General features: G+C 39.5%; 1 protein-coding gene across 2 annotated transcripts; it reads left to right on the plus strand.

The window, feature by feature from the left end:
- Nucleotides 1–339: 339 nt before the first annotated feature.
- zgc:110329 (tetraspanin-15) lies at nt 340–21,060 on the plus strand. Of its 2 annotated transcripts, XR_191569.3 has the most exons (9): nt 340–658; nt 5,586–5,771; nt 7,921–7,995; nt 10,025–10,120; nt 11,409–11,525; nt 13,568–13,618; nt 14,846–14,962; nt 19,521–20,741; nt 20,898–21,060. XR_191569.3 is itself a non-coding variant. In XM_004565786.3 (8 exons), the coding sequence occupies exons 1-8, from the start codon at nt 572–574 to the stop codon at nt 19,848–19,850; spliced, it is 1,059 nt and encodes a 352-aa protein (XP_004565843.1). In that variant the 5' UTR covers nt 340–571; the 3' UTR covers nt 19,851–21,060. The 2 variants fall into 2 exon arrangements, 1 of the variants encoding a protein (XP_004565843.1); XM_004565786.3 differs by having other exon boundaries at nt 19,521–21,060.

The following is a 21,060-nucleotide window of genomic DNA, read 5'->3' on the forward strand; positions in this document are numbered from 1 at the left end:
TTTTCACGCATTTATTTATTTAGTTGTTTTTTGAGGGTGGTTATTTTATTTTATTCTTATTTTTTAGAATCCTACTCTTTCAAAGACAGACTTTTGTCAGCATTTTGAGGGCATTATGCTACCTCAGGGAGCCATGAGCACCTTTAAATTAAAATACAGACTGTCTTGCTTTGCATTGCTATGTTTTTCCCATAAACGCTACAAAAATACATATCTATAAATAAGTGCAAAAACTTGAACTAAGCAACAAATGCTGTTACAGGTGTACAGTAGCTGGCTGCTGAGTTGAAGTAAATGAGGTTGTGTGCACTGCCCCTTTAAGAATGTAGTCAAAACAAAGCGTGGACTGGCCGGCCGCACGGAAGTGGTTTTGTTTCGGTGGTGAGCCACAATAATATATGAGAAATGAGAGGTGCTACGTTATTAAAACACAACTAGGTCTCCTAAAAGTTTTTGTTTTGTATTTCTTCAAGAATATTTTATTTTTCATTATTTTTTTTATATCGCTCGAACTAAACGAGAGATAGCTGGTTAGCTTTTTTTTAAGCTAGCTTTATTATCGCAAGCAACCATGCCTTCCTACAATGAACTAAGGAAAACCAACTACTTCTACTACTTCATCAAATTTACCTTAAATATCTACTCAATGCTCTTCTCGGTAAGTTTCTGGTCCAAAAATTAATGTCAGCCTTGGTAGTAAGTTCATTTGCGCTGCAACAGTGTCTGCTAACTCAAGACCCTAAGCATCCAGTATCATCGCCAAGACATCATTCCAAAGATCATTGAAAACACTGGTGTTTCAATATATACCACCTGCTGTAGGGTCATGTGTATTTTGTAGCATATAACTTAAGCCATATTGCAAAAATACACAATCTACTATGGAATTCGGCATATATCACTGAACAAAGATAAATGGTCTTTGAACTGTAATTTGAATGGAAATCACTGATTTTCCTTGTACACTAGCTAAATTCCACCTACATATGGGGCACAGCTTCAGATTGGATATATGTGTGATCAAACTGAAAGAAACCGTATTGAGTTCGATAGCACACTTTCCACATTTACTAAAATATTATAATTATTAGGAATTTAAGAGTTTCTAATCACTACTTTGTGTTGGGAAATGTAGAATTAAATTGGGTGTGTTTTTCCAATGGCTTTCGGTTTGGAATTGTCTGGATACTAGCTAGCTGGTTACGTCTGCGGAAAGACATTTTCCCATAAGGCCCCATGTATCGTCCCAAAGCATAACCTGTTATAACACCTGCCTTTTAAATAAGACATTCATTCCTCAATTTGGCATTAAAACAATACACCGGGGGCTCGGACTAACAAACAGCATCGTGGTGCAGGGCGTTGGATCCAGTTAAAGGTACGATGACGTGAGTAAATAATACGCCGACAGAAAATCCGGCGCCGCTGATAGATGCTAATTCTTTTACTTATTATAATTCCTAATAATACATCGTATCATTTTTGTAATGCAGGTTAAATCCAGAAATTGTGTTTTATTCATGTTCATTCGATTATCTTTATTTAATCATCGCGGTTGTACAAATAGTTTAATGTACATAATAACATTATTACACACAGATTATTCAGTTTATTACTTTAAGGTGAAGGAAGGTGAGCAAACAGAAACAGATTTCTTTGACTCCTAACTAGCCCAGTAGATAAATTGACTAATTTAAATTTTATCAATGTAAACACTGACATAAAGTTTCATTAGGATGGTCACACTTATGCAAAGGTGACATCAAAATCTGACATTTCATTATTGCATGTCCAGCTCTGTTTTAGTAAGTTGCACTTAACCATTTAACTTTAGTTTTAGCTGCAGAAGTTCTCTATCCCTGCAGGAATTTTGGCAGCTTAATGAACAATCTGCTTGAATTTTCTCGTGTTATTCCTTCATAAAGTGGCTGGTGATAATTAAGGATCTGGCAACCACTTAAAATGCTGGAAGAGTCCATGAATGTCTTGCAAGGGCATTAAGAAGTAAAGATGAGTCATTCTTAGCATGTGTTTTTTTTCCCCTGCCTCCCGGCATCCATAACCCCTCCTCAATATCATTTTGAATTCCAGAACGAATGTTAGAGTAATGTTCAGTTTGCACCACAGCCAGCTATATATAAGCTATAAGCTTAACTTGTTTCCATTAGCACTGCAAACTGACGTTCATCTAGTCAGCCTTCACCTATGTCTCTCTCTTAATGCTTAATTATTAATTATTACAGTCAAACACGCACAGAATTGTGTGAATGTGTCCCTGTTTTTGGCCCCCTCACAACCCAATGTGGTTTTGGGGGTTTGTGACCCATTTGTGTTAACTCTCTTATCTTCTTTACTTCTGTGAGAAAGGTTAGCACTGATATTGGAAATAAGCCAGATGTACAGGATCTGCCAGTGCTTTATAGATGGTTGTGAATTGTAATTGGAGCTGAAGTAGATGGACCCTACTCTTAAAGCAGATTGCCTCTGTTTCCAAATGAAAATCAATAACAGGGAAGCAACTACGGGTTGGTCCTTCCCTTTTTCTACCACTTCCATTAGTTAAGCAACCCTCTATTTTTCTCATATGTCAGCAGAAAGTAACTAATGAAACTGTCTGGACACCAAAGTGTAAAGCAAGGGTGTGACTATGGACCTGGGGTTGTTTGTTATTATGTAATGATGATCATTATGTTTCACCAGCATACATTTTTGCCCCTTTTTCTGTGCCCCTTACAATCCTTTCACATTTTCTTGCTTTTATCCAACATTATGTGAGCAACGAGGGCAGCTCCAGCCCATTTAGGGGTTTGTTTACAAGAAACCAAAGCTTCTGAATCTGTACATTTAATAAACTGGGAGATTATTTACTTTAGATTTTATCTATAAAGGTCATATCTCTTAGGAACGATTCCTAAATCAGCCATACAAGAGAATTTAAGCAGTAAAATGAGGCCATCATCACTGATATTGCGTAATGCAGATTGAAAATGTCTGAAGGGAGCATTTCCAGCTTTGTGTTACTGCAGCAACAATGTAATTCTGCTCTCATTTGATTTGATTTGATTGCACAGAGGGACAAAACAAACTGAACGCAGGCTAAAAGATGCTCCAGTGTTTTTGCTGTCCCTGTAGGATTGGTGGTGTTGTTTATCCAAACTTAAAATACACTGGCTAATCTCTGCTTTTAATTAGGGTTCGAAGTCTGAAGGGCTGGTATTTGTTAGTATTTGCTGTGAGCTGGGATGCTATAGAAGAAATGAAACACGATGGCACGGTGGGTTAGAACTGTTACCTCACAGTAAGATCGTCGACCAGGTCAACTTTTCCCAGTGAACCCCGCTATAGCTACCTTCTCTGTTTCGGCCCACTTGTCAGCCACTCAACATTTAGCAATCAATTACGTCATCTACTTCAGCAACCCACACTCAGGATCTTGGAGGACTGCACAGGAGCACATCTCGGATCTCCCCATGCGTCCCCCCCTCTTTGTCCGTATGCAGACGGACACATTTGCGGGACTGTAAATCCCGCTTAAATGTGAACGGTTCTCTGTCTTTCTGTGTTTGTCCTGTGACAGAATAGCAAGATCTATGAAGCTTTTCACCCTATGATAGCTGAGATAGGCTCCAGCCCCCTGTTAAGGATAAGCAGAAGAGAATGGATGGATGAATTGATGAAAAGCGAGCCTAAATAGGCACACGGTGCTGTAATTGAGGCCTAAAAATTCAACAATCAAAAGTAATGCAAAGGACATTTTAAATTACCTTAAAATTTCACCCAGAAGTTTTATTCAACATGCTTGACAAAAAACCCCAAAACTTTCTCTTGCACTCTTTCTTGGTTTTAATTAGAATTAGAATACTTTATTAATCCCTAAGGAAATTGTTTGGTTACAGTTGCTCCAAGACAATAACAGTAACAAACTGAACTAAATTAAATAATATAATATATTACAAAGTTTACAAAATATAAGAAATAGCTCTAATATTTTCAAAAAGCTCAATTACAAATATCCATAATATTGCAGAGGTGAAATATACAGACTGACATTTTACTCTACCTGTAAAACTTTGTTATTTTACTGTAGAGCATGTTCAGAAGGGTTTAACTGTTGCACTGTGTACTGTGCATTAGATGGAGGAGTTGTGCAGGGAGCCACAGGCAGGAATGATTTCCTGTGTAGTTCAGTGGTGCATCTCAGTCTCTCACTGAATGTGCTCCAGTGACCAGCCAGCACGTCATGGAGTGGGTGGGAAGTATTGTCCAGCATTGTCCTTATTGTGGACATCCGCCTCTTAAACACCAGACACATAACATTAATCATGTAATTAAATAATTAATTAACATTAATTATGTATGTATTGCAGTCACTTCTTTGATTTTGACTGCGTCAGCACCATATTAGGTATACAGCATTGTCCGACTGAGTGATACAACTTTGCTCTAAGTGATAAAGACTGGCAAGAAACCTAGCATAGATTGAGGTTCAGCAGGTCATTACTCATAACTCAAAGTTTCTTTGTGTGATCTTGATTAAACTCATTAAAGACCAGTGCAATCTTGTACATGCACGGTGCTCAGCTGTGTGAAGCCTGAAACCTCTCGCTTCCGATCGCAACTTAAAATTTGAGCTATTGCGCTGCTTCCTCCTTTTAAGTGTAAAATGGTTTGGGCTTATAAATTGCCAATTGTGACTTCACTTTCTTTCATTTTCTGTGTAACGTCAGTGAGTGGGTATATTGCAGTTGACATAGTGGTGCAGTAGTTGGCTGGCTGTGGCCTTGCATGTTGCATGTTCTCTCTGTGCCTGTATGGGTTCTCTCCAGCTTCCTCCCACAGAAGGAGGCGTGGGCTGATAGTGTACGATTGTGTGTCCTCTGTGTTAACACTGTCGTGGTCTGGCGGCCTGTCCAGAGTGTACCCAGCTGCTCGCCCAATGACAGCTGTGACAGGCTCGAGCCCCCACTATGACCTAAGTTGGATGGACAGATATATGAATTTTGAGTGGTCTGGAGCCTCATCCTGGCTGAGAAGTAACACATTCACCTAACAATAATTTGTTAGTCTGGCCTCAAGTAAACTGTGACAGTAGAAATTATGTGGAAGTGACCTTTGCTGAACTATTAAAGATACTTTTTTAAAGAGGGATTTGTATCACCTCTCAATTAAATGTCTGAGTCAGCCTTTAAGCAGGCAGGGTAAATTGTTTGCATGCTAAAGCTTTTTTACCCACATAAGAGAAGCATACCAGTCAAATTCATATCAAGTTTTTGTTTGTTCCTTTTCATTTTCAACAAACTGCTTTTAGTTTCCATTTAGTAGCTCAGCCTTGTCTGTTGGCTTTGGCATTTCTTCTTAGACAGTTTTGACTAAAAGGGCATCTTAATTCTGAAAAATATTAAAGCAAGTGTTGAAGCAGGAAATTTACACTTTTAAGTCCTTTAAAGTTGTCAGTCTGTACTACTCACCAAGCAGTATCACAGTAAATATACAGGTAAATATAAAGTTTTTTGATGTAAGATGTAAGATTTTCTGACGTATTCATCGCATGACCTCCCTCCGATTTTGTTTCTCTGTCTGTCCAGCTGATGGGTCTTTGTGTACTGTGCGTGGGAGTGTATGCTGAAGTGGAAAGGCAGAAGAATCGAACCCTGGAGGGTCTTTTCCTGGCTCCTGCCGTGGTGCTCATCCTGCTGGGCTTGGTCATGTTCACTGTGTCAGTGGTGGGCATGGTTGGATCCCTCCGGGACAATAAGACCCTGCTACACATGGTAAGGGAGATGGAGGCGGACAGGTGGGGGATGTGTCTTGCAGGTACTGCTCATTTTCTTGCTTCATATTTCCTGGAATCTAATAAAGTTTCACTTTGCGGGCTCCCAGTTCAAAATAATCCTGGTTTATCTTATACTGGGCCTTGGTGCTCTGCATCCATTCATTCTCAGATTTGGAGGTGTTTAATATGAGCGCCTACCATCCTGTATATGACAGAAAATAAGAAGAAGCATGAATGGATGAGGTTAATTGTAATGATAAACAGTTGTTGTCAGAAGTTTATATGCACTCATCATGGGCATGAATGTCATGGTAATTTATGGTTTTTAATTATTATTTTTTTAACTGTTCTTTTTGAGAAATGACAAACCATATCGACAGTTTGTGGACTAAGCCAGCTCCTTATCAGGAAACCAGCCAGTTTGAATGAATTCTACCAAGAAGAATGGTCAAATATCCAGTCAGAATTATGCCAGAAGCTTGTTGATGTAAAAGCATCTGGTCAAGGTGCAACTTGCTAATGGACATTTCACTAAAAATATTAGTGAGCGTGTATATATTTGAGCCTTGAGTGGAAATCAAAAACAAATTCAAATGTGTGCACACACTTCTTGTTTTTCAAAGCCAGAAAAAATGTATGCTGTACAATCATTCCACCCTGGAAAAAGAACAGTTCAAAGAATTCATTAAAAATTCAGACGATCATGACCGTGATGAGTGTATACAAACATCTGACCATGACTGTATTTTATATTTACCATATCTGTGTTGATGCTATTCTTTTTGATACAGAATAATGTATTCATGTTTATGTTTGTGTTGATAATTTTGTAAACTTGACATTTGGTTTCAGAATGAAACGGGTAATGCAAAGTAAAACATTTATTTAAACATGTTTCTGGATATATTCATGCACAAATTGCCACATTCATCAAACCGCATAAAAATGAGTTCACAGCCATTTAAACCACTGATCACTCTTTACTCCTTAAATTCAGCACAGCTCGTGGTTTGACAGTAGTAGGAAGAAAAAAACTCAAAGGGAGCAGGGAAATGTTTTTTGTGTTTGCTGTGTAACAATCTAATTAGCTATAGCTAAATAACTTAAATTAAAAGGGGGATTAAAAGTTGGCAATAAAAAAAATGTAATGCCTCTGTTTATACTGTGATGAAAAGAACTAATTTTATATCGTGAAAGACATGAAGTTAATGGGGAAATATAAATTATGTTCCCCTCAACTGGTATTTGCTTCTCTTTATAGCAACCCAATTTTACCAAGTTCTTTTGTTTTTTGTTTAACTCTGTTTCCAAAGAACTGAAGAATTAATTGAAGATTTAATGACAGTTTTACTAAAGCAGTGTGCCTGTTCTTAAGTGTTTTCTGTTAAAACAGACACTAATCTAAAGCTTACATTTGAGCCAATCAGTACATGCTTAAGCCAAATTGTATAGTAGCAGAACATCTGCAGATTTGTGTATTGTTCAAATAAATAACCAAAAATACTTTAAATACTGGAGGACCGGGTTCAAATCAACAATATCATTAAGATTAATAGTAATAATGTCAGTGACCTAATAAACTGAAAGTCTGAACTCTTACAATCTATTAATAATTTACAACAGAATTACAGAGAGGCCATTCCTCACTTATAAATGATCTTTGAACAAGTGTTTATCACAGCTTTCAGATAATGCACAAACAACTCAACAGCCCAGTTCATTTTTGTCAATCATCAAGTTAAAGAAGTAAAATGAGTTAGCTGGCCCTGTTTGTGACGAGACAGTTCTGGAAGCATGCCACGGAAAAGCCGGGGGTGTATATACTTATACTTGTTATATACTTATAACAAAATTAAATTAACAAATAATTCCAATTAGCTTTGAACTTTTTTCAGTTTCTGTATGACAGCAGGTCTTGGCTGTTCAGTGTTGGTGGGTTTTTAGCCTGAAATCTGAAACGGGTCCATTATGCTGTGCATCTTTGTGTTGAGCAACTGAACTGAGCACATTTTGCTCGATTACAGAATTAAATTTATTCTTGGTTTTAAAAAATAATAGATCTAGTTTGTTTTCTTAGTTTGTCAGCACACCATTACCCATTATATACTTTTATGCTGTGTAACTCTTTTTTTCTTCTTCTTCCACAGTTCCTTTGTGTTCTCTGTGTCTTGCTGCTTCTCCAGGCAATTGCTCTCGCCACAGCTCTGATCTTTGAAAAAAAGGTAAACATCTCATGTCCTCTGTGCATCTATTGCAGTCTACTCAGTCCACGGTGCAGTGTTTTTTGCATGGTTTTCAGTCCCTTCAATATTTTGTTTCCTCATCAGTCTGAATACAAAACTCAAAACTGATGAGCCAAAATGGAGAGTTTGGAATTGCTTATTTCTTAGAAATGGAAGGCTGGAATTACCTCATTTATATTTGTATTCAGGCCCTTTGTTATGATACTCATGGTTGTGCATGCTATACTGCATCCTGCTTCTGGTAAAGGTCCTTAAGATGCTAAAGCTCAAAGCAATATGCCTAATTGAATTCACTGGACGTGATTACCAGAAGCACACTCCTGCCTACAGATGGTCAGACAGTTGATGGAATTTCAGATGGAAAACCAAATTACGAAGTTGAGAGAACTGTCTGTTGACCTAGTTGATGAATCTCCTACAATCCACAGATCTGGGAAAGGATGCATGAAGGTTTCTGGGCCATTGCAAGTTGTAAAATACAGTGATTTGAAGTGTTTCGGTTCATAGTGCCTGGAACCACAGGCACTACATGGCGGTGGCAGCATCATGCTCTGGCCATATTCTTCTGCAACAGGTTCAAAATTGTCAGAATAAAGTAAAAGATGAATGCAGGAAGAGATAATAATAAAATTTAATTAAATAAATAATATATACTTTGTTAATCCTGTTGGGATTTTTTTGATATTTAACAATCCCCATAGGAAATTACTCCTCTGCATTTAACCCATTCACTCAGTGAAGCAGTGGGCAGCCACCAGCCACCAGTCCAGCGCCCGGGGAGCAGTATGTGAGGATGGTACCTTGCTCAGGAGTACTCAGGGTAGCCATTCAGTGGATTCAAACCCCCCGACCTTTCGATCACTCTATACTATGCTAGCCCTGCCGAGATGGTGCAATCCTAAAGGAAAGTGTTTTCCAGTGTTCTTGTTCTTCTGAGGGGAAACGGTCTCCATGTTAACAATGGTTTAATGCAGCGGTCCCCAACCCCCGGGCCTCGGACCGGTACCGGTCCGTGAGTTGTTTGGTACCTGAGAGTTGAGGCTCAGGTGTGAAATGTATGGTTTTCAGGGTTTTTATCGGTTTTCAGCGTTATTTTGTTATCGTTTTTATCGTTAACTCTGTTTTCCTGGGTCTTTTCACGTGTGTTATGAATAAATCTTCTTTTTTTGGTACCGGTACTAGTTTTATTTTGTTGTATTTATCCGCGACACCTTAAAGGCCGGTCCGTGAAAATAATGTCGGGCATAAACCGGTCCGTGGCACCAAAAAGGTTGGGGACCGCTGGTTTAATGCTCTCGAGTAGCACAGTCCTGATATGAACCTAGTAGAATATCACTGGACAAGCCTGAAAATTGCTGTACACTGACACTCCCCTACCAAGCTGGGTAAGTGTGAACAATTCTGCCAACAAGACGACCTTTAAGAAGAAAGATGCCTGAGGGCGCGGGTTTAGTTCAGTGCCTGGAGCGGGCAACCACATGCCATACAGCTGATAGCGGCTGGCCCGGGTTAGAGCTCTCTCTGCTCCTGCTTTCCTGTCCTCTCTTCACTGTGTCTATCAAATTAAGCTGAAAAAGGCCAAAAATATATTTTTTTTTTAAAAAAAAGAAGAAGGAGGAGGACAGGTAAAATACAGGTGTGTCAGCTGATACAATCAATCCCCAAAAGACCTGTAGATATCATGCAGCTGCAGGTGCTTTCATAAGGTGCTTTTAATTTTTTATAAGTATTCAGACTCTTCACTTAGTACTTAGTAAGTAAAGCCTGTTTTTCTGAAGAAGAACAAGTGTGAAAATGAACTGAATCCATTTTAAAATGAGCCTAAAATATAACAAAATATAGAAAACTTTGAAGGATCAGAAAACCTTCTGAGTGTACTGAACATTACTCCCAGTCAGAACTATAATCAGCTCTGGTCAGCCCATTATTTCTTCGGTGTACTTTATGATTGCCATTATTTATAACCATGACCCCTTCTCCTCTGCGTTTCTCCCTCTGTGTCATCTAGACGTCTGCCTTGTTTCAGAGCACTATACGAGAAGGAATTAAACACTACTACGACGATCTCGACTTCAAAAACATCTTGGACTACGTGCAGCAAAAGGTAGTGATGCATTAGAAAATGTTGACAGACAGTGCGTCTTTTTGTGAAATACTTTTCTATACAGGTGCCGTAGCTGACTGATGAGCCAATGGAATAATAGGATGTGGGCTATACCATCTAGAGGTTATCTAGACAACTTTTTAAGTATTTCATGTGCTTGAGTGTGTTTGCAGACTGTGTCTAAAGTCTCACTCAGTGATCTGCCAGTGGATAACCAGAGTAATTGTCTCATTATTATAGTATATTAAGCTCCACCTTAATAGAAGACGGTCTCGTGCTAGTTCACCCTTCAGAAGTGCATGCTCAAACACAGTTTGTACATGAAGTAGTTCACACTCACAGGAATTTTTAGAGGTTTTAGGGGTTATGAACTATTCTTTTTCAGCAGGGCTGAGATGTACCACCCGTCCTGCTCACCACATTCTACTTTCTGAAAAAGAAAGTCCTTAATTTGACACATAGAGTGAGATTGAGTGCTCCCAAGTGCAAGTGGGATATCCAGGGAGTGAGCTCTGATATTAGTACAAGATGTGATCAAAACGTTAGGAGACTGTTTCTGCTGCATACAAATGTAGTATGGTACGGCTGTGGGCAGGAACCAAACACAGACAATAACTGTGCAGAATTAGGAATCTGTGTGGTGTGGCACAGTAAACATCATGGCCTGTGTACTGCTGCACAGCGTGACTGCTTCATAGGGAATGACAGCCAAATTTAAACGAGTTCAGTTGTTTGCTTTTTATAGGTACTGCACTTAGATTGCACCTATTGTCAGCTCTGCTGACCTAACACTCTTCAGATACAGGATATTTATTTATTGAACTTTAAAGATCGGCTGAAAAGGACATTTAAGCTTTCAGTGTCTACTCAGGAATGATATGTTGCCTCTTAACTATCACAGCGTTTTCAAAGGCTTTCTATCGAGGGACTTTTTCATCAGTGGAGAGCACAGTAAATCCTGCTCCTGCTTGCCTGTCCTCCTGTCTTATCTGTGTGCTGTCTTGTGTAACAGCATGCAGCTGTGCCCAGGTGATTGCAGAGATGGAGATGTCCTTTGTCAAGGGGAGAATTTTCTCCTTGAAGTGCTTTAAAATGATAGCCTTTAACTGATTGCCAGAAACTCTCCTGTCTTTACATGACCACTTCATTTCTACTGCATTGCCACAGTGACATTTCTGTAGGAGGTGGATATACAGGCACCGCTTTGAATTAGGCACTCTTTTGTTTTGCTATTGCTTCATGCTTGGCTCCTAACAGCCTTTTTCCTTTACCCTCATTTATTTCCCAGTTTTCATGTTGTGGAGGAGATGAGTATAAAGACTGGAAAGTCAACCAGTACCATTTCTGCAATGGTACTGGTCCACTAGCATGTGGGGTTCCATACACATGTTGTATTCGCCACAAGGTGAGTTCAAACAACACACATACACAGATGATACAAACATGGTATGGAAGCTGTTATTAAAACCATGATGTTTCTGGTGCTGGTTAGGGATTTATTTACACCTAGAGTCCAGTCCATTGTAATTCTGATAATTGAGAGCAAAATCCGTTGTTACCTTTCAGTTTCAATGCTGGTCAAACAAAACAATTTTTTTTAAAAAGGAAGAAGAGCAGGTAAGATAAATCAGCTCACAGAAAACTCAATCATTTGAACATCTGAACCATTAGCTCGACATGAGCCCATGTAAGGGAGTCAAATTTAGAAATGTCTTTAAGCTTCTTTTTTTTTTTAATCAAAGAGTCTAATTTATAGCTTAACACTATAGCTAGACACTGTATAAAATATAACCGGGGACATCGGGATTACATTAGCAGACATATGTTATTAGTTTTCCTCTGCTGTTAGTGAGTTTACAGTTCCCAGACACCATAAAAGAGGAAAGAAGACGCAGGAAAATTTGTACTTAAATATCTAAATGTTTACTTCAGCTGCTGTTGATGTTAATTATGGATCATGATCAGATGACTCTTTCTTTACACTGAGACTAACCAAGTTAGAATAATCGGCGTTTGATTGAACATCTGCCCTCTTTACTGGAGATATGGAAATAGTTTAATGCTTTAATGCTGTACATTTATGTTCCCATGCTTACCAGATAATTGTATGTGTGAGGCTATGACTTTTGATGCTAACTCACCGTCAGTGAAAAGTGATTTGCTGCTTACTCCTTTGCTTGCAGCTACAGGCATTTGAAGTCCTCCGGAAGTTAGAGAGCTTAGCTTGCAGCTAAAGCAGAAACTTAGGTTTGAACTACTTGTTTTTCAGACAGATGTATGGCTATATGGGCATATGAACAACACAAAGTTTGTGTATGTTTGGTTATTTCAAAGGCCTCAAATGGCTCTTTAACCTCCTAAGACCCGAACTCTTCCACGGCATGCATTTTTAATTTCTCTTTGATATTTGGGCTGATTGGGACCCGATGAATGTAAAAACAAAGAATTACCAGATTTTTTTTTTTTACCTAATTTTTGTTTCTAAGAAAAATGAGAGCCACATATGACGATGTTCGTTTAAAATTTCGATAGAACAGTAGCAGTATAATGTTCTCGTAAGTGGATATCAGGCCCTTGTAGAGTTAAATTGAGTATTTTGTCTAAATAACCCAAAATGTGATGTCCACATATGTGGACGCCAGGTCCTAGGAGGTTAAACCAGCCTCGCAGACATTCTGTCTATGGTGGGAACACATTTTAGAGCCACTTCAGCCCTCTAATTGGCAAATACTGATATCTTGTGGCCAGGAAAGAGTGATGTCATCAGTGATATTACCTTGACCTGCTGCTCTGTCTGATTATCTCTGTCCTGCTCATACATGTCCACAAATTCTCATCAGGGTAGCGATGGCCTGTGCTTTATCAAAGAAAGAAGGGGGGATTTTATCTCCACAACCCATTCGTAATTGATTTTGTGAGAGAAAAACATCATCCAGCTAACAGGAAATAGGGTGTGAATCAAAGGTATGAGCCTTTGGATGATTTCTTTCTCTAAGGGAAATGTTGGTCACTTGCGGCCACCTTCCATCTCCCATATGCCGAGTATCATTCTTGCTCTTGTGCTCAAAGCACTGATAGCGTCTCTGGAAGCAGCGGAGTGTGCTGAAGAAATTAATGACAGTTATCCAGCTCTCTCTCTCTCTTCACACACACACACACACACACACACACACACACACACACACACACACACACACACACACACACACAGAGCAGAGATAGAAGAGTTGCTTATGAAGGCTGAACGTTGGCTATGTTTGTGCCATTATCAGTTCCTATCTGTCATGGCTGCAGCCTTTTTGCCAAGGCCTGAGTTTACGCTCTAGTTGGCAGGGGACAGGAGCAACCCCCCTGTGAGGAGCTTCAGTCTACATGGTGGTGTCTCTGGTCACCGTGGCTCAGCTTAAATCTTGTTTCTGACTCTAGACATCTTTGCTCTTTGCACAGACGGAAGACGTCATCAACACCCTGTGTGGTTACCAGACTCTGGATAAACAGGTAGGAACAACATAATAACTTTTATCACATGGTTTTTCTATCTGTGGATCATAACATCAACATTTTTGGAGATCTCATATATACGGGTCAACACAACCACCATGTAACTGAGGGCAAGCCTCACCTTCTGATGCACAAACGTATATTGAAGTAGATGTTGTTGTTTTTCTGTTCAAACGCTGTTTCGTAATACCGACATCTTGATCTTCTGTCAAGTAATATGACATCTACAGTGAATCTTGCAGTCCCGCAGCTGCTTTTTTTGACAGCCTTACTCTGTCCAATCCTGTCAATGTTTGACTTCTGTAGGTGACTAAATGTAATTTGATCTCCTCTCAACACCGCTGTCCAAATCTGTCTTTCCTTTAATGTGGAGATCTACATACAAACAAATCTGTCTGAACACACACACACACACACACACACACACACTGAAAGATACGTGAGGAATTCAACTTTAATGTGTTCCTCATATATTACTTGAGTAACCCCCTTTTTTTTCTTTACCTGACATTAGTATGATGTAGTATTGTGGAAATGCTAATACTGTAAGAATGCATTTATTTTAATGGCTGTCAACCATCTTGTATTCAGTTGACTTTTCATTTGTATTACTTTATATCTACTTTTATAATATCTACTTTTTAATTGTGACTGCAGAAAGTGACTTCTACCTCACACCAGTCAGCCACAGCATTAAAACCACCTGCATGATGTTGCATGGGCAACACCTCTGCCAATGATCCTCTGACTGTCTGTTGTGTTTGGCACTGGAGCAATGGCAACAGAATTCTTGTGGGTTTTAGGGTGGGGCATCAGGCTTGTTCCAGCACATTCCACGGAGGCTTGACTAGATCAGGATCTGATGATTTCTATTGGTCGGGTCAATGCCTTGAACTCTCTATTGGGTTCCTTGAACTCTTCCTTCCACAAGCCACTGCTATCAGGGAGCACCGTTTGTATGGAGTGTGTTTGGCTTGTACCAGTGTTTTTGTTGGTGTTCATGTAAAACATACATTCACACAAGTGACCCCAGCTGGTCACTGCATTGTAAAGAGATCAATGTTAAACTCTTAACCTGTCTGTGGTTTTAATGTTGCGGCTAATTAGTGTTACAGTTTTGTACTTTGTCGAAATTCTCTACTTCTGTTTATTTTTAGCGGCAGCTCAGTTTGACTTTGAAAATGAAACTGTCTTGTTGTTGTCTTCGTCTGGTCTGTGTATCAGCGTGAAACCCTGCATGAGCTGATCCATGTGCGAGGCTGCATCCACGCAGTCAACCTCTGGATGAGTGACAACATTGGAAAAACCGTTGGACTCTGCTGTGCCATTGGGCTGCCACAGGTAATTAAAAACTCGAGGCACCGACTCACTGAAACGCGACTCTTTTTTAAACTATTTGCACTTCTTCCGCGGAATCCTGTTATCAAAACTGTAAGCCATCACTTACTCTGACGGTTAGGTACATTTGCTTTTAAATTTTCCTGACTGGGAAAGAGTACCTTTTCTCCTGCCAGAAAAAAAAATAGGATTTGTTTTTTCAGTAAAGCCTAAGTTAACCTTCACCTGCTTCCTTCAGTAGGCACAATTGTGACAGTCTCACTGATTAATAATGTTTAATAAATATGAGGTTATGGACAGACGGCAGGACACAAACTGTCCTGTGGATGAATTTAGATTTCATACAACCTCTACAGAGGAATATTGTGCATCATGGAAACAGAAAGTAACTCTGGAAGTTGTACATAAGAGTCTGTGTACATGTGACAGCACACTGAGACTTTCTGTACAGAAACATTAGTGTAGTTTTTTTTTAATGCATATTTATTTCAGCACGGTGGCACGGTGGTTAGCACTGTTGCCGCACAGCAAGAAGGTCCTGAGTTCAATTCCACCATCAGGCCAGGGTCTTTCTGTGTGGAGTTTGCATGTTCTCCCCGTGTTGCGTGGGTTCTCTCCGGGTACTCCGGCTCCTCCCACCGTCCAAAGACATGCAGCTTGTGGGGATAGGTTAATTGATTAATCTAAATTGTCACTAGGTGTGAATGTGCGAGTGAATGTGAGTGTGAATGGTTGTCTGTCCCTATGTGTTAGCCCTGCGACAGACTGGTGACCTGTCCAGGGTGTACCCCGCCTTTCGCCCTATGACAGCTGGGATAGGCTCCAGCGCCCCCCGCGACCCTGAAAAGGACAAGCGGAAGCGAATGGATGGATGGATATTTATTTCTTGTTTTAAATCGTTAATCACAGAGCGTACATCGGGCTATTTTTAATTTGTAGTTCTTTGGATTCATTATAAGGTTATAATAGGAAATTCTTAACAGCAGAGTTTAATGCTGTGTCTTCTGTGGAGACCTCATGACGCCGCTCCCACTGATGACTGGGGAAAAAATGAATATTTAGAGGAAACAGATTAACGTACGGATATTTAGTGAGTGTGGATGTTGTTGTTTTTGTTTTCATAGTCTCTATTGTAATAAAATGTGTCCACTGCAGTGGTGGTTGTTAGCTATGTTACCACATTTATATCTTCTCTTTGTTGTGACAAAAGTAAAATACTCATCATACATTGTGTCACAATACAATATTTCTGGACCACTTGTTTTATAGCTTGGCCTTTTGCTTACACAGCGCAGACTTTCAGCTTTTATTTGAGGGTCTTCACCAAACCGTGACAATAACCATAGAGATGCTGCTTTTCTACACAGTCCCCTGCTTTCAGCTTCCAAAATATAATTGAACAAGTTGACATAATTATGCTGCACGGTTCTGATCATAAACTATGGCATTTTTTGTGTGTCATTGTGTCACTGCTTAATCTTAGTGTCCCTGGTCCAAAGAATCCTGCTGCAGTATTGCTCTGGCTTTTCCGATTTCTTTTTGCAAATTGTAACCTGGCTTCGCTGTTTCTTGCTTTTTTGCATCTTGCGGTGAACCCTCCGTGTGTCCCCTCACAAAGTAGTCTCCTTTTGCCAAATGTGGATAATTGTATGTCTGTCTCCTTGAAACTGCAGTGCACTCTGATGTCGTTATTTTTATTTAATAGAACGTTGTCATTTTTGGATAAAATACACATTTTCAAATTAATTGCACAGGTTTAAGATCACAGGTGACTTCCCCACACTGGTGCTATAATGAACATTCTCCTACACATTCATACATTACATCAAGCAACACTAACTATATGTTGATGCCTGATTTATTCATTTGTTGTGTGGGTTCAAAGTGATGTTTCATTCAACTCTGCATAAACTGATACTAATGAATCATTTATTTAATTTGTGGTCTCCTGCAACCTCTAATGGTTAATCTGCATGTGCGATGCCAGGTGGCCTTCTGGGAGGACTTTCTCTGTTTGGAAGCAGCTGAAGCTGATCAAGTGTTGGGAATCTAGCAAGCACCCAGTTTTGTTTGTTGATTTTCATGCTGAATTCTAAATTTATCTCTGATCTGACTTGATTTTTAGGAAAGATTAGCTACTTCTATCCTGTTACAGCTGGATATAATTTTTATAATACAATGCATTCCAACATATCCATTTTAGAGGGCGCTCTACTGCTGCCCTGCTATTGTATTGCAGAGCCGGCATTCACATGGCTCTCTTCACAGCAGAGTAGTGGCCGAAGCTCCAAAAGGAAATTATGAATGGAATTTTTCTGTTACCACTGTGAGTGTTTCTCTGCCAAACTGTGCCGGCAGCTCGCATTAACAGAGTCCACTGTTGTGAGTTCAGCACATGAAAGAGCAGCTCTGGCACCAACGTGCAGAACAAATCTTCTGCATTATTGCTGCTGCTTTACTGCCATCAGCAAAAACCCTGACTAGTTCACATACCAACACTGGCATTGTGTGCAGTGTATAGAACGAAACTATGTCCACTAATCCACTAATTGGAAGATGGCTGTTTTGATCCACCTCCTCCAGTCAGCATGTCAACTGCCCTTAGGCAACTGAAATAATCTGTTTCAAATGATTACTGAGCATTTAAATATGTAGGAAAAAGCACTGTGTGTGTGAGAGAGAGAGAGAGCGAGGGAGAGTGTGGGTGAATGTGCTCAGTGCTTTTTACTGAATAGAAAAGCGCTATAGTACAAGTCTGTCCACCAGCTTCTTAAAGAAAAGGTAAAATAAGTGACAGCAAAGAACTTGCATGGATGAGTAGCATTTTCTTCTTCTAACTTCCATACCCAGCCCCAATAGCCGCATGTCTTTGGACTGTGGCAGGTAGACGGAGAGAGAACATGCAAACTCCACACAGAAAGGCCCTGGCCTGATGGTGGAGTCGGACATTAGCAACAGTGCTAACCACCGTGCTGCCCTATGACAGCTGTGATAGGCTCCACCCCCCCGTGACCCTGATAAGGAAAAGCAGAAGAGAATGGATGGTTGAACTTCCTTACTGAATCCAACCTCAAACCTAAACTGAAAATCTGTTTCAATAATAGAGTACTGTGGAAAAAGTATAGGTCCCATTCCTGATTTTTTTTTAGAGGTTTTTCTTTTTGCATATTTGTCACACCCTGTGTGAAAAAAAAGTGATCTTAAACCTAATAAATGGTTGTGCCCCCGTTAGCACCAATAACTGCTATCAGATATTTCACATCACTGAGGAGAAATTCTGCCCCACTTGTCTTTGTACTTTAAAAAAAAATTCAGCTGCATTGTAGGTTTTTTCAGCATGAAGAGCCTGCTTAAGGTCATGCCAAAGCATCTCATTCTCATTGAAGTCTGGACTTTGATTAGGGAAGTGAAACATCCAAAGGTGGACTTGTTGGTATTTTGGATCAGTGTCCTGCTGCATAAGATAAGATAAGATAAGATAACCTTTATTAGTCCCACACGTGGGAAATTTGTTTTGTCACAGCAGGAAGTGGACAGTGCAAAAGTTATGAGGCAAAAATTAGGATACAATAAGAATAAATACAGTACACAACTGTACAGAATAGAATAAAATAAAATACTATATACAGTAGAATAAAATAAAATAAATATACAATAAGATAAAAATAGAATACAAATACAAATGCTATATACAACTGAGTAAAAATGCATGAGTGTCCTTGAGCTTCAGAGTATGAACTTTCAGGATTTTCTGGTTGAGACCAGAATTTATGATTGTTTGAATGTTAGTGTGATGTTCTTTTTATCTTTTTATCAAATGCTGTGTTACTTTTATGCCAGGTAGAGTTGGAAAGTGTGTTTTACCCTCAATAAATTAAATTGTAATTTAAAAACTGACTTTTGGACAAAATTAAGAAATCGGGAAAGGGGCAAATACTATTCGACAGCACTGTTTGTTGACTTGGTGCCAAATAAATGACAAAGATGAAAAAGATGCTTAGAGCAGAGTATTGCCTTAACATCTTGCTTATTGTGGAGGATGAGATGGGGTGAGACAGAACGACTTGTCTTCAAAACACGTTTTTTGTTTTAGTTGAAGTCGGGGTCTATGCAGCAAATTAGAGTCGTTGGGCAGAGAAGCATGAATCCTCAATATATCGAACCTTAGCTTGGCATGATTTAAGATACCTGCGCGTAAGAAGCACATGGGAGTTGTTAGTAGTTCTCAAATGCTTTTTGCATGATTGATCAGCCTTGTTGATAAATGCATTGCACACAGAAAATCGATTTTTGATGATACATCAGTTTGGGGTTTTTGTTGTTGTTGTTGGGGGGGGGGTTTGTTTTTTATCTTGGACTCCACTAGAGTAGCTTTGGATGATTCACAGTGCAAAATAATCTTGATCTTATTTTAGGCCCTCAGGTTGTCCTCTGGAAAACAAGGGAAAACACTAGATCCCCCTTGAAAAAATTATCATAACAAATATTTGATAAATTTTTCATGATTAGCAACTCAGATGAGTACTGACAAGATGACTGTGTCTTGATCATCTTCCTGCAGCTGCTGGGTATCGTCCTGAGCTGCATCTTCTGGAACCTTCTGGTGGAGATGAGCGAGTCAGCTGACATGGTGGACTTCAAACTGAAGAAGTTTAATTACAGCGAGTTGGACCTGGCTGGTGCCGGATGGTGCATGTGCCTGCCCAGGGACGGTGGCTACCTGCCCGTCCCAGTCGTAGAGCCTGAACGTGACCCCATTGATATTCACCTGGAGAAGCTCAAGAAGCAGCCGCTTCGTACACACTCTCAGCTCCAAAAACTGCAGCAGTCCAGATCTGCCACTGGCCTGGATGAAGTAGACGTTGGCCGCAAGCATAAAAGGGAACACTGAATGGTCTTTTTTATTTTTTAATTATCATTATTATTTTGACCTGTCATGCCTTTTGGGAGGTTTTTTTGCCTTTTTTTCTGTCACTGTAGAGTAATTTTGTTTGTTGGAATTGTGTTGCACTACTTGATAACTGAAACTTTCTGTAACTTGATCAAACGAAATTTGGTCAGTTAAAGTGACTAAATGTACTTTGACACTTTGTGGGTGAATTTGTTTACAACAACATGTGAGAGAACAACATGCAACAGGAACCTTTTTTACATTTCTTTTGTTTGTGTCTGTTGATCTTCAATGATTTGTGGCACTAAATCATATTTAATTTAATTTGTATAGCCTTTGAAAATGAACTACAGGATGTCTTCATGTGCTAAAGCTTACCTCAGGCTATTTTGAAAATAGCCCAGTAGTCAGAGCACAGTGTGGTGTATAAATTATAAAACCTTGAAAAAATGTTTGTTTTTGGTTTTGTTTGTTTGTTTTAAAAGTGTTGGAGAAATAGGAGTAGCCAAGTATGTCTTGCGTGTAGCGTCTGTGACGGATGTATAGAGTTTGTGTATTATTTGATTTTATTATGATTTCTATTTAATTTTGTGAAGTCGGTGTACATTGTAAGACTGATAGTTGTGGAATAACATGGAATGCATGTTTTGTACTGTATATAAAGTAAGTTTAAAGCGGGGTCGCGGGAGACAACAAAAAAACTCAGTTTGTGTTACACGTGAATTATACTTCTACATCCCAACTACGTCATAACTTGTGCAATAACCAGAATCCCATTTTAACCATGCGCTGTAACTTTCTACGTAACCCAACGGGAACCTCGTGAGAAGTCTAACTACACGTCAGGTCGACGCATGCCGCAACGACTTGAATGGCGTGGAAGTTTTCAGTGTAGGTATAAAGGGAGTTTCCGTTTACTACACAAGTTAAGACTTTAGTTTCCTGCAGAATTCTTAATCAAGCTTTTGGCTCTCAGTGGGAGGGGGAGGGGGGTCCATCTACTCCATGTTTTTCAACTAATCTTTTTATTCCTCCCATCTTTTAAAGGAACAACTTTAAAGGGATTATCCAGACTACTAATCCAGTGGGCCAACAACTCTGACAGTGGCAGTTTTTGTATCTGTGCAGTGCACTGTTTTGAGCTTTCCCTCAGCTCCTGCTTGTATCAAAACTACTGTTCATTTCAATAAAGCTGAATTTATGTACTGAT

The sequence above is a fragment of the Maylandia zebra genome, linkage group LG12 (genome assembly GCF_041146795.1).
Source record: "Maylandia zebra isolate NMK-2024a linkage group LG12, Mzebra_GT3a, whole genome shotgun sequence".
Taxonomy (NCBI): Eukaryota; Metazoa; Chordata; class Actinopteri; order Cichliformes; family Cichlidae; genus Maylandia; species Maylandia zebra.

Excerpts from the sequence above, each read along its gene's own strand:
- zgc:110329 (XM_004565786.3), top strand. The coding sequence starts at position 572 with ATGCCTTCCTACAATGAACTAAGGAAAACCAACTACTTCTACTACTTC. Across the intron at positions 659-5,585 it reads TCTACTCAATGCTCTTCTCG|CTGATGGGTCTTTGTGTACT; the intron begins GTAAGTTTCTGG and ends CTGTCTGTCCAG. Across the intron at positions 5,772-7,920 it reads ATAAGACCCTGCTACACATG|TTCCTTTGTGTTCTCTGTGT; the intron begins GTAAGGGAGATG and ends CTTCTTCCACAG.